General features: G+C 48.0%; 1 protein-coding gene across 1 annotated transcript in view; it reads right to left on the bottom strand.

Annotated features, from left to right (window-relative positions):
• Positions 1 to 10,571, bottom strand: part of FECH (ferrochelatase) — a gene marked incomplete at its 5' end in the record, with an annotated part of 12,771 nt that extends 2,200 nt beyond the window's left edge. Inside the window, 7 exons of the mRNA XM_008948984.1 lie at positions 22 to 125; positions 832 to 930; positions 1,940 to 2,046; positions 2,520 to 2,654; positions 8,669 to 8,817; positions 9,188 to 9,307; positions 10,466 to 10,571. Of these exons, the coding sequence (XP_008947232.1) occupies positions 22 to 125; positions 832 to 930; positions 1,940 to 2,046; positions 2,520 to 2,654; positions 8,669 to 8,817; positions 9,188 to 9,307; positions 10,466 to 10,571 (820 nt within the window). The remainder of the gene's footprint in view (positions 1 to 21; positions 126 to 831; positions 931 to 1,939; positions 2,047 to 2,519; positions 2,655 to 8,668; positions 8,818 to 9,187; positions 9,308 to 10,465) is intronic.
• Positions 10,572 to 12,625: the final 2,054 nt, after the last annotated feature.

Genomic DNA, 12,625 nt, shown 5'->3' with positions numbered 1-12,625 from the left:
CCCCCCGGACCACAGCCTGGGGCCTCCCACAAAAGCCTGTATGGGTTGGAGTAGTTCAGCTTCTCCATGACCTTGTGGACAGTAGCTCCCACTTCTTGAGGATATGGGTCCCCACGGTTCACCACCTTCAACAAAGAAACAACAGACCTTTGTCCTCCAGTGAACACCTTTGGGCAAAGCCCACCCAGAGAGTGGGAAGGCGAGCACACTGTGTGGCATGGCTGTGCCCGGGACAGGCCGTATCAAGTGCCTGACTCATGCGAAACGGGGAAGAAAAATGGCATTCTTGCCCAGAAAAACACATGATGAAGATACCAGAACATCTCCTCCTCCCCACGACAACACACAAATTCTTCTATCATCATATAGCAGATGGTGACATGTCAGTAACAGCACTGCATTTTTCACAAATTATTTGAGAGCCATTTTGCTGCAGTTGCAGGTGTCTGACAGAGGATCTGGTAATTTATTGCAACCTTGCCAAGGTTTTACTTTCATTCCTTCAGGGAAAGCACTATTACTGCTCTCTGGAGCTGAGAAAATCCCACATTTTCCCCTCCACTCCATTCCAGGTTTGAGCTGGAATGAGGCCAGGAGAGCAGCTGTACTGAGCCTGACCTCACCCAGGTTAGCTCATGTGCCTCGGCCTCAGCGCCGCGTCAGGCTGACACCTGAGCTCACAAACTCACCTTTCCATTTCTCTTTTGTATTGGCCGGGCACTTCCACGGCTGTGGCCCTCGCCCAGGGGTGTGGAAGCCACACACCTTCCCCTTCAGCCCAGCCAGCCAACCGTGCTCTAACAATGACAGAAACAACCCAACACAACTCACAGACATGGGCAGCGAGTGAGCCGAGAAGAGGATGACGACATCTTTCCTTTTGTCAGGTGGAAACATGTTCAGCTCCTTCTGTATGTGGTCGGTGAAGCACTGTGCAGAAAGGAGAAGGGAGGACCTGAACCAGAAACCACCTGGCAAGGAGAAGGCACACAGAGGGCACAGGCAGTGCCCAAGAACAGTGCCACGTCCCTGGACAGCAGCACACTCCAGCAGCTTGTCACGGAACGTTGCGCAGTGTGGGCAGCCCCACCTCACCTTCCTTCAGCCATTTTATCTTCTGTTCGGCACAGCACAAGAATTACAAAACCTAACAAAGGCAAAAATGCCATTTTCTCTGAAAAGGAAGGAGCAAAAAGGTTTCCCTTAATAGCTCCTGACACAGCCAATGCTGTGCTGAAAATCACCTCTGCTGCCGGACTAGAGCCTGACAAACCCACGTGATCTGTACGTGAGCTGACCACAGGCCTGCTCTGAGCAAGAATCTGGACTAACGACCTCTAAATGTTCCTTCCAGCCAACACTGTTATGATAATACCACTACACTTTTAAAACAAGATGTGCACAGTGGTCACACGTTATCATGCCAAAAGATCAAGCATGGAATAAGCATCCTTCTCCTGTCATTTCATTCACAGTAGACAGGATACATTTCATTACGATAAGTAAAACGGACCCCCAAATTGAATCATCCCTGTTATGCTTCTCAAGTGTTTTTCTTTAAGAAAATCTATAAACACAGCCTAAATCAGCAAATGAGTTAATCTTCTTTTAGTACAATCTAGAGCTAAAAATCCTGTAAGCTTTGTTTGAAGTGAAGACTTGATCTATGGGAAGTGCTTCCTCAGAATGTTTCTGTTGCTTAACATTATAATGTGTCTTTAATAGTAGCAAATATTTCTAAAAAGGAATCTCAATAAATGTCTGCATTTTCTCAGCTCTTTCTTGTTTTAAAGCCAGCTGGCACTGCAAAGATAGCGAGTTTCTCCCACATCAACCAGTCTAGGAAGACCCCAGGGAACACCAGTTGGGTAACTGAGCTGCCCAGCTCGCCCCTCCCATGCTGACTGCCAACTTCACAGGCTCTCCTACGGATCCAGACCTGGATAAGGAGGGGATGTGTGGGCCATCGGTCAATTATACTCCACTTCATCTTTGGCTTCTCCCCTTTTTTATCGTAGTAGCGATAAATGGCATTTAAACTGCTTCCTGAAATACAGAGAATTAAGGTTGTAAGTGTAACCAAGGCTTTAGAAACCTGACAGATTAAAACAGTGTTGTAGCAAGGTATTACAATATTTTAAAACACTGCACGTTTAAGGTGCAACTGTAAAACGGAACCGAGGGCCTCAAATAGGAACAATTATATCAAAGTTCATACAATACACAAATGATATAAAAGTTCATAAAACCTGCTAGCCAAGAACAATTTGCTAAACCCTTCTTTAGCTGAAGAACAACTATTGTTCTAGTTTCCATGAAGAATGCTGTGCTCAGTCGTGTTCCTGAGCCTTCAGCTTAGAGCAGCCTGCAGTAACAAGGGTAGCACAAAGCTACCCTGAGCTAAGAAGTTTTTACCTAGAAGTGGGAATGGCAGTAAAGAGAGGCCCCAGAGCTGGCCGTGAGGCCACAGGAGGGGCACTTCTGGAGGACAGGACCGCTTGGGCTGGCACGGAGCTCACCTGTGGTGGAGCAGCTGTACTGGGGGTACTGGGTGAAGGCCACAGCCCTCTCCACGCCGTCCTTCTCCATCTCCTCAATCGCTTCTTCTGTCAGAGGGTGGACGTACCGGAAGCCAATGTAGTACTTGTGGGGTGCTGCCAGGCAGAGCACAGGGGAAAAATGGCAGGAACAACCCAAGAACTCTCAACACGTTGTTAGTAAGTACAAAGTACAGAACCAGACAGAAGGAAACTGTCAAAATAAACTTGCTGATAATTTCCTGGCTACTTTTCTAAAACACTGTCATATAAATAACTCTTTCTTTGCCCAAATATTTTCCTGCTAACTCACTTTGCTGCTATTGGAATTTAAAAATTATTTAGACCATTGTTTGCTCCTGCAGGACGCATCACTCTTCTGCTTTCACCCAGTGCAGCAGTGGCGTGGCTTCCACACTGCACAGAGTTCTGGCCTTTTACTGGGCGAGTTCTGATTTAAAGGATGTAGTGGTGAAGAAGTGTCACTACGAGGTGCTAAATGAACACTACTACACCCTAACATGGACCACAGCTACAGACGTGCTGCAGGCTTCCGAGCAGCACAGCTCAACACACCCACCAAAACCAGAAATTGGGTGTTTTAAATATGCCAATGTAAAAAAAAATGCCAAAACCATGGGAAGCCAAGGCTTTCTTCAGTCTGCAACACAAAAGCAAACACGTTGCTCAAGCAGTTTGCACATTCCAGGAATTTTTACATACCTAAACTTCCAAACATAACTGGGCTGCCATTTTGTGTACTGGCACTCAGATATTCTGCTCTACAGGGACCAGCCTCAAAGAGAAGGTCCTGCCTCTCACAGACACTGGCTGTCTGTAAGATATCTCAAGAAAATCAGATAATTTTACCCCTTTTATGCCCCAGGTACCAGCAGAGAAGCCACTAAACCAGGATGCCTCCAGCACACGAAGGATTCGCATGCCTCTGCTGGGTCGGGGCCTCCGTCCCAGGGCTGCAGGGCACGCTGGCAGAATTCCCAGGTGCCAACCACTCACTCCACGTGCCCTTCCACCCCTCTCTCAGCCTCAGCAAATCCCAGCTCCCTCGTGTTTCTCTCACCTACTCTTCCCTTCATCATTTTATGCAGATGTAATTTTATTGCACTTTCCAATTCCTTGTCTCCAATTACCACATTAGAAAACAAAGCTAAGGCAAAGACAAGGTGGAACCACCATTTGAGGCAACTGCTCTGGTCCATCCTCAGGAGAGCAGATGCCTCCCCCACCCTGGGAAGCCTGCTCCCTTCACACAGACCCCCAAGGAGGGGGCTGCTCTTTGGGGCAGGAGGTCAGTGGTACTCAGCAAGGGACACGTTCTCTCATTCTGGTTTCCGTGTGTTTTTCATAGGAACCCTCATGTCTTTAACACGTTGCTTTGGAGGCAATATTACTCTCTCCAAGGACAACATCTTAGATTTTTCCATTTTCTGTCTCTCATCTTTTGGGTGTTGGCTTCAAGACCTGGGGAGTACGGTTTGGTTTTGGGGAGGGAGGAAGGGAAGGCTCGCTGTTTTGTTTTGCTTTTTTAAGTAGAGGACAGGTTTTTAGGAGAACAAAAGCTGAGTTTCTTTTTCAGCGTTTCCAGGTCACTAGCTCTGAAATACCATTTAAGAGGTTTGTGAAGGAAGCAGATGTCCCATGCTTGGTCTCTGCTCCATACATTTATGCAGGATTCAGAAAACAGGTTTAGTCAGCCCAGGCTCTCTGCAGGAGGCAAGAGAGCTCCCAGCTGGGAGCAGCAGCAAATAATGACCCAACTTCAGCAGCCCTGGGACACAGTAACCTCATTAACATTTTTAAATGGCATTAAAAACAACAGGCTGACTAACCAGAGCTAAGACAGTAGGAGTTTAACCTGGGAAAGGCCATACTGGGGAAAAAACAGAGCCAACTTGGAAACCTCCTGCAATACTCTGGCAGTTTTAGGCTTTGTCCTGGATCACGGGCAGCAGAGGGGGCATTTTAATGTCTGTGCACATATTTGTTTTGTTGTCACAGTTAGAGTCACAACTACTGGAAGCAGAGTGACATCTCCGTCCACCAAGAGCTGCCAACCTACAGAAACAACGTGGCCCCCCACCCTGTGAGCTTTCACTCTGCTGACAAAGGAGGCTCAGCTAAAATACAGCTTGTAAGAAACACTAAGAACAACTAAAATTAAAAGCAATAAAAATCAAGGCATGCTTTCTTACAATAGAATTACCATTGCAAGATATTGGCCTACTTGATGCCAGCACTAAAAGAAACCCAAACCTGACAGCAGAAATGGATTTTCCTATCATCATGTTTGTGTGATTTATTCTTGCAGACTACTGAGCCCACGCAGCCCCACTCGCTCAGGAGGAAGAATTCTTGTTCATTTCCAGATTGCTGCTGGTAACAACAGAGCCTCATTTTAAAACTAAATTGTTGCCAGATGACGTGGGTGAGGCTGTTTATTTACTATTTTATGTTAGTCTCACTGCTGAAGAACAACATGCCAAATGCATAGTACAAGTCAGTACATCAGCAGATGGATTTAGGCAGGAGGGAACTTCACAGGCCGTCGTTAATCCTGGCTAACACAAGCTCTTATACACAGTTATCCAGCTGCAAACACACAGCAACTGGAAACTCTGCGCCCCAAAAGTCCACATCAAGGCAAAATAAATACACAAAGTATTTTTTCTTTGCCATGTGTTTGATGTCTTACCACCATAACCTGCGAGTTCCCCACTAACAGGGGCCAGTGCTCCCAAAGTGCTGCTGCCTGCGAGCACACGACACTCCGAAACACGCGGCTCAGTCTGGCAGCACATCCAACTGTTCAGCTGCTCTGAAACCACCCAGCACTCACTATCGCTGCAATGATTAGCACGTTCAGTTTTTAAACTGCAGCTACCTTAGGTAAAAAAGGAGGTCTCCAAATGACTTATCAGCTGTAAAGCTGCACAGAGGCAGGCAGGACTTCCTGGAAAGCTGTCACCAAACAAAGGCGAGGCGGAGCGGTACACTGAGGAAAGCTGATAAACTTTCTAAGCTTTATCTCCAGAACCTGTTGGCAGCCTGACCCTCCAGGGGCTATTGCTCCTGAAACAGCACTGCTCAGGACACTGCAGCCTTGTGCGGTTTCAGCTTCAGGCTTTGAGTGCAATCTCTAGCTTAATTCCAGCTGCAGGCCTTGCATCTGTGGAAAAAAGGACTGAGCATCACCCAGATGAAGGTCTCAGTGTCATGCTATTGAACAAATGAAATACATGTGGTTCTGGCCTTCCAAGAGTGTTACTTTTCTCCTTCCAGAAGCTTTTTCCAGTCTTCTTCCTCTAGCCCTTTTCTACCCAAGCCTGAAGCAGGTGCCACAAAGAGCTACAGGACAGCCAGGAATCAAATAATACGTACTGTCAAAGGTGGAGGGGGGTTCCCTGACACAGCAGCACCACATCAGCAAAGGTCACAGACACTGAAGGGAGAAGGCACCTTGCAACACCCTGCATTGTAAAGCTGCTGAGATGAAGAGGATGGAAAGCTCTCCTCTTTGGCTCCTCTAACTCCAGCAGTTTTTCTATTAAAAACATTTAGTGTTTCTGTTGAAGTAGCAGGATAAGAAAAATTATCTGTAGCTAATGCATCAGAGAGGAATTCAGCAGGCAGCTTAGTGATCTTGTTAGCTCCTTCTACTTGCAAGGAAAGAATTCTACTGTTGCTTCAAGAACAAAAAGCATAATGCAGAGAAATATCTTACTGGAACAGAGGTGACCCCCAGACAGGTCATTTCAGACAGACCACCCACCACATTACTGTTTCTTCTGGCTTGGGTCAAAGCAGTGGTGATTCACTGTCTTTTTCTGCCTGTCCCAAGAGAGGCAAGACCCAGGAGATGGCTCTTGCCCTCAAGCTGCTCCCTGAACGTGGAAGTGTCATTTCTAGTGCTGCCACTTGCATTTATTAACGCCATGGGTTTACTGTCATCTAGCAAGAACCTGCAGCATAAAAGGTACTGTGAGCAAACAACCTGCCACCTTCAGCAAGCAGCAGCAGAGAAACAGGCTTCTAGTTCATCACAGCTGCTGACTGAGCAGCAACACACGCTGAAGTCAAATTCAACTACAAACCAGTTGAAAGCAGTTTGTGGGAATTCCACCGTGAACGCACTTAACCTGGGTGAAAAATGACTCGTCTGTCAATTTGGTTGAAGATTTTAGGAGAGAGACTGAACGTGGCTGAGCCACAGCAAACAGCTGTTAGATGAAGGCCCACGGTCTGCCTTGGCACCCCCAGCCCAGGGCCACCACACGGTAAGATGTGCTAGCTGAAGCCCAAGGAAATGGACGTTCACTAAAGCGCCTGCACCCGTCTTCCATCACCCTAGTGCCACCAGGTAGATTGGCACAGGGCAATCCCTGCAAGCCACAGCTCCCTGCTGCAAGGGAGCAAGGTTCAGGGAGGTTATGTGATCCAGAGAGAGGGGAGGGAGACTACATCCACTTTTCAGGTTTTCTTATCATTGAGGAAGAGCTGGCAAAGAGGGCATCTACTTCCACCCAAGCCAAACTACTAGGCCTTATCTCCTGCTCTTGTCCTTGGGTGGGACTCACTACTATCACCCAACCAAGCCCTGCAGCATTCCTCTACAAAACCCTGTCTTCTCTTCCAACCGACCTCTTCAGCCCTGACATCAGGCCTAACTGGTGGGTGTTCTTTTATCCATTATTAATAGTTACAGATTCAGACAATGTTCCAAAAGCTCTGGATATATCCAAGCAATAATTGCAGAGCAACATTTCAGAGGAACAAAGGCACCTGTGGCTCTGAAGGACAGTCAGGCTCCTGACATCTCCTGTGCAGTGACCTACTCAGGCTCAGGCTGCTGTGACAGAGGCACATTCTGTCCCCAGACAGCTCTCCACCAGCCAGCCCCTGCACGGCGTCGCGGCCGCGCTGGCTCTGGACAGGGACTCTGGACAGGGAAGGGCCCTTGCAGGAAGCAGCAGGAGCAGGGAACGCTGCACTGTCCTCTAACTGCTGGCTGCTGCCAGTGCAGGCAGCCACGAGGAGCTGGCCATGAGCTTCAGAGCAGGAGATCCCACCCTCTGTGGAACTCAGCAGCAGCCCGTGCAGAGCAGGGAGGAGCAGGAAGCCCTGTGGTTCTCACTGTGTGCATAGGCAGCCTCAGAGGATCGTCGCTCTCCTGCTCTGCCTCTTCACAGAAGATAAGAGAACTACACAAGGTTACACTGCCAACGGTCACCGACCTCCTCCACATTTACACCAGTAAGAATGCTGCTCTGAACACCCTTCTCCCACGCCTGCCTCCCTGTGAAATACATTCCCCTCTCTATCACCTCAGGCTCAACCAGTTGTGTTCTCTGTGGACTTTTTCAAGCTCAAACAGGGCTTACAGGGCAAGGTATCACACCTTGCCATTGTACACACCAATGGAGACTCCTGTCACCTACCTTCAGACATCTGAAAATAAGATACTTTGGCTATCAGAGACACCTAGAACTCTTCCTGTAATCAAAGGGGAGAGAGGTGTACCCTTAGAGGGTGAGCCCCCTTCTTTGATAATGACCTTAGGATGAACAGAATTGCTTCCTCTCCAAGGCCTGCTTTCTGAAAGAGGAAGCAGAGGCCACCAGCTTAGGCCAGAGGGCCAACCTCCTGATGGCCAAAGTTATGCAAGATGAAACGTGCCAAAAGTGCGTGGACTCACCAGGGCAGCTTTTCAGCTAGTTACCCTGGGCACAGATAGAAGCAACAGCTGGACCACAGCACAGGCTGGATCCCCTGAGAAGGCAGGCAAATGTTTGGTCATTGGCTCTTGGTGCTACGCTGTGTTACAGCAGGTTGAATGAGTTCTGCCCATGCTCTCCAAAATCAAAGCCACTCTGCAAAGCAGACCACAGCACAAAAATATACTTGCATGTGTGGGAACCCTGTGTTTTTGCACACATGGGTTTTTTAACAAATAAGAACTTCTGCAATATCTGTGTCATGATTTCCTAGCAGGACTGAGAACAGTGTTCACACTCACAATAAAAATCAAGAGGCAAAAGCTGCTTTACAAGCACCTACTTTCAATATACATAGCAAAAGAGACTTTCAACAAGCACAGGGGAGCAGAGAAGTACCAGTGTGAGGAGACATGCTGTCCAGGAGTTTCACCATGCCTTCTCCCTGCACCGCCGTCCACTTCTTGATGGGTGATCCACCTCCAATCCTGCTGTACTGCTCCTGGATTTTCGGTGTGCGGCGTTTGGCGATGAACGGTGCTAATTTACTAGAGCGTTCAAAAGGTACATGTATTAATATCATAACCCAAATTCCCCAGCTTTCTCTATCACAGCAGGTTCTCCATGGCAATCTCCACAAATTACAGCAAACCAGCATTGCTTGGCCTGTTTAGTGCTACATTCTATCATCCTTCCCAAACTCACTAGGTGACAGGAAACCACAATTTGCAATTAGAAAAGAACAATCTTGGCATGCCTATTTCCAGAGAACTATAACACTGCTTCTTGCACTGACTGATCCCAGGATGAAACAGTCTTAAGAAATGCTGATCTAAACAGAAGTTAAAAGTCTGAACCTACAGCTAAGACAGCAACACCCATCACCAAGTGTAACACAGGGTTCACCGTGTTTCTCACTTTTGAGCTGGAAGCGTCATTAAATCTCTGTCCAGGAAGAGACGAAGTAAGAAATCGTGCACATCATCCAGTCGTTCTGGCCCTCCCATGTTCAACATCAAAATTCCCGTTTTAGGTTTCCTGTGGAAGCAAGAGAGATTTCAAATCCTAGTGACCTACTGCTTTGTTTTTATTATTACTATTGCCAAGCAATCAGCTTCCCCTTCTGCACTTGTCTTTTGCAAAAGCAGCATCCTACTCAGAAGCTCATCCTGCTTAAATAAAAAAACGAAGCATGAATAGCCAGAGAACAAGTATTTACATGACCTTTTAATCACTTTGCAACGCAGAGTTTAACTGGAAATATACTGAGAAAATGATCTCACAAGTGAAGGCAAAGGAGGTTATAAAACACCATCTAAAGAATCAGATGCAGATTTCAACCAGACCAAGCTGCAGCATCCACAGAAACCAGACGAGCTACCCACGTGGGACTTTGTCTTCCTCACTTCGGGGACACATCTCCCAAAGCAGCAAAGAGCCATTCTACACAGAACGTAAGCGCAGGGTTGGTTTTGTTTGGGGTGTTGGTTTGGGTTTTTTCCACAGAGGATTTTCTCTCCAGGTGCAGGCCCAGCACACTGTTCCAAGGATAACATCCCTAGTCCAGCAGAGCGCAGCAGTCGGCAGGCAGTATCAGCTTTTACAGAAACAGCTGCTGATCACAGGTCCCACCCAAGAAGAGGGTTTCCCCACCAAAATGTTTCCCCTGCCCAAGGACGCCCAGTGACCAGGATCTCTCGCCTCCTAAGTGGACAGAGCTGAGGCTGCGCGGGGAGCCTTGCCATTGTCTTGTGAAAGCCAAAGCCTTACAAAGGGGCACCAAGAGGAGCCCGGGCCTGCCCCAACAGGTCAGGACTGCAGCTTTCAGTCCCCTCCTCCTGAGGTGTCCATCAGGAGGTTGCTGAAGAAAACTCAGGAGCTAGAACCTCAAACAATAATAATATCCCACTGTTTGTTCTTCTATTGCTTCTGCCCTGCCTCAGGCCTCGCCGTGGGCCACGCTGCAGAGAATGAGGCAGGCCATCCTTGCCCCACAAAACTGTGAAAACAAGAGGCTCGGAGAATGCAGCCAGCCAGATAACACAACCACACACACACAGAGGCCAGATAAAGCCCCCCAGTGCCATTCCTGCACCGAACCAGCTTCGCCACGCCAGTGCAGTGCCATGCCATATCAGGGCGAGGCAGAGGCGGGCAGAGCAGGTCACACCCCGCCAGGCCTCGCTGCCAACTTACCGCGCCTCTGGCTGCGCTTGAGGCCTCGTGCTCTCCGCCACCGCAGGGGCAGCCGCCTGCCCCCGCCACCGCACCGGGACCTGCAGCTGGCTGCTCCTCTGTGCAACTGCAAGAGATAACAGCGCGTTGATAACCCCGCACCAGACTGAGGGGCCTCTTACCACATAGGCACTAGTCCCTCAACAGCTACACAAACACCTGGCAGCACTGCGCTGCTTGGCACATTCTCCCTTAAGCTCCAGGTTCTGGAATCAAAGAACGCCATTGCAAGCTTCTGGCTTTCTTTAACCACTCTGTATACTAACAGCTTTTCAGATACCAGGCAGCAACCTAAAACCAAACTAAACCTTGCTAATCTTTAAGCTCCCAGCATAAATCCAAAATAACGCGACAACAAAAGGGAAACTACACAGGGCTGACATGCTAAGTATGCCAAGCCATGTAACTCCTCGTGGTACAGACCTACCTGGGCTAACTCCAGAGTATGAAGTGTTTCTACACCAACCCTACAAGGCAGGTTAGATATTCTTTAACTCAGGGTCCCCAGCAAATTCAGGTCTGCCAGGTGAGCACTTGTGAGCCACAAGCACGCAATTCCCTAGTCTGAGCAGTCAGTGGGGTACACTGAGCAGCAATTTCAGAATCCATCTACCCAGGGACGTGGGCAGTTTTCTTTCTTGCTACCCAGCAAGGCGACTTCTATTAATCCTGGATTTCAGCATCAGCCACAAACCAGGATACTTTACTTCCCACATGCTGCTTACAGTCTGCTTTTCAAAAGCACGCTTTGTTTTCCTCAGGAGTTCATACTCATTACATGATATTTTTCAGTGTAACAATAGTATGAATTGCCCAAGATGAAAAAAATGGTTATATTCTGCATCCCCAGCTCTCCAGCAATTGTTCGGTGCGACGCTTCCCTCATCAGACTGCGGGAGCTCAGCAGCAATTGAGCCCCAATAGCACAGACCTCCTCAGCAACCGACCCACCCGCTGAGAAGAGCATCTTATGGTTCACAGTTCCCTAATAACATCCTGAACAGATGCTGAGCGCCCTCAAAACCTGCTGAAATCAATGACGGCGAAAAGCATCTTGCAAATCCAGCTTCTTACTCGGGATTAAGAGTGTGTCACTGTGGAGGCCTGTGTCTGTAGTGATATAAAAGGCTGCAAATTAAAGAACTTCAATTCAAGCATGGCTGATGCCTGAAAGACTCTTTTTAAATGTTATGTTCTTCCAGTTCTTAGGTTATTACTTTCATGAGCACTGGCACTACATGTAAATTACACAGAATGATAAAAAGAAGCTTCAATGGCTAAACTGATCCTTCTGCACTGCAAATAAACCCCAGAAAGCATGTGCTTTACTCAAGGTAAGAATTGGGCACATTCTATCTGCACTATAAAGCACATGATGCAGAACGTAGAGGACGTGTGATGATCCCAGCTTGGTGAAATGTGGGTAGAAGAGTTTTTTTTGTAAGTTTTAGAAAGAGCATTATCGTATTAGCCTCTGAAGCCAAGGCCTGACTGAACAGGTCCCCTGTGCACACCCGTCCTTGCACTGGTCTGGGTGTCAGCACACGAAGACATTCCACTGTCCCAGCAGTGACCAGGCAACACGCGCTTACGGAGGGTAAGGAGAAGAGCTCCAGTGGAGGGAGCACACAAAACTGACTGCATGTTGTAAAAACTGCAATACGCGCATGTATGTAGGTGGCACACATAATACGTAGGCAATGTATAGAACATGCTTTTTTAGTATTAGAACAGCTGTGAGCTGCGTTGCAGCTGTATTTATTACTCACAACTCTTCACCACACCTACGCCTAGCGTTAAAATATAACCTGTGAATTGTTAAACTGGGATGGTTTTTACACACTTTCTAAAAAGGGAAACGCCTAATTGAAAATTAAACTCATGAGAGGAAAAACAAACAAAAAAAGCCCCAACCAATGAAGAACCGAGCCTGACAGCAACTTCCCTCTGAAGAACAAACTCCCAAACGACAAACGTATCTCAGATTAAAAAACCCAAGCGTCGCAGCCCTCAGCTAATTAGAGGAAAACTCATCATTAGCCTGGCTGGCACCGTCCCCGCGCTCGGGTCCGCGCAGCGCCGTGACCCCAGCGCAGAGACGCGGCCCCGCGGCAGGGGCGG

This window comes from Merops nubicus, unplaced genomic scaffold, assembly GCF_000691845.1.
Source record: "Merops nubicus isolate BGI_N331 unplaced genomic scaffold, ASM69184v1 scaffold22990, whole genome shotgun sequence".
Classification (NCBI taxonomy): Eukaryota; Metazoa; Chordata; class Aves; order Coraciiformes; family Meropidae; genus Merops; species Merops nubicus.
This window is presented reverse-complemented; position numbering and strand designations above follow the sequence as displayed.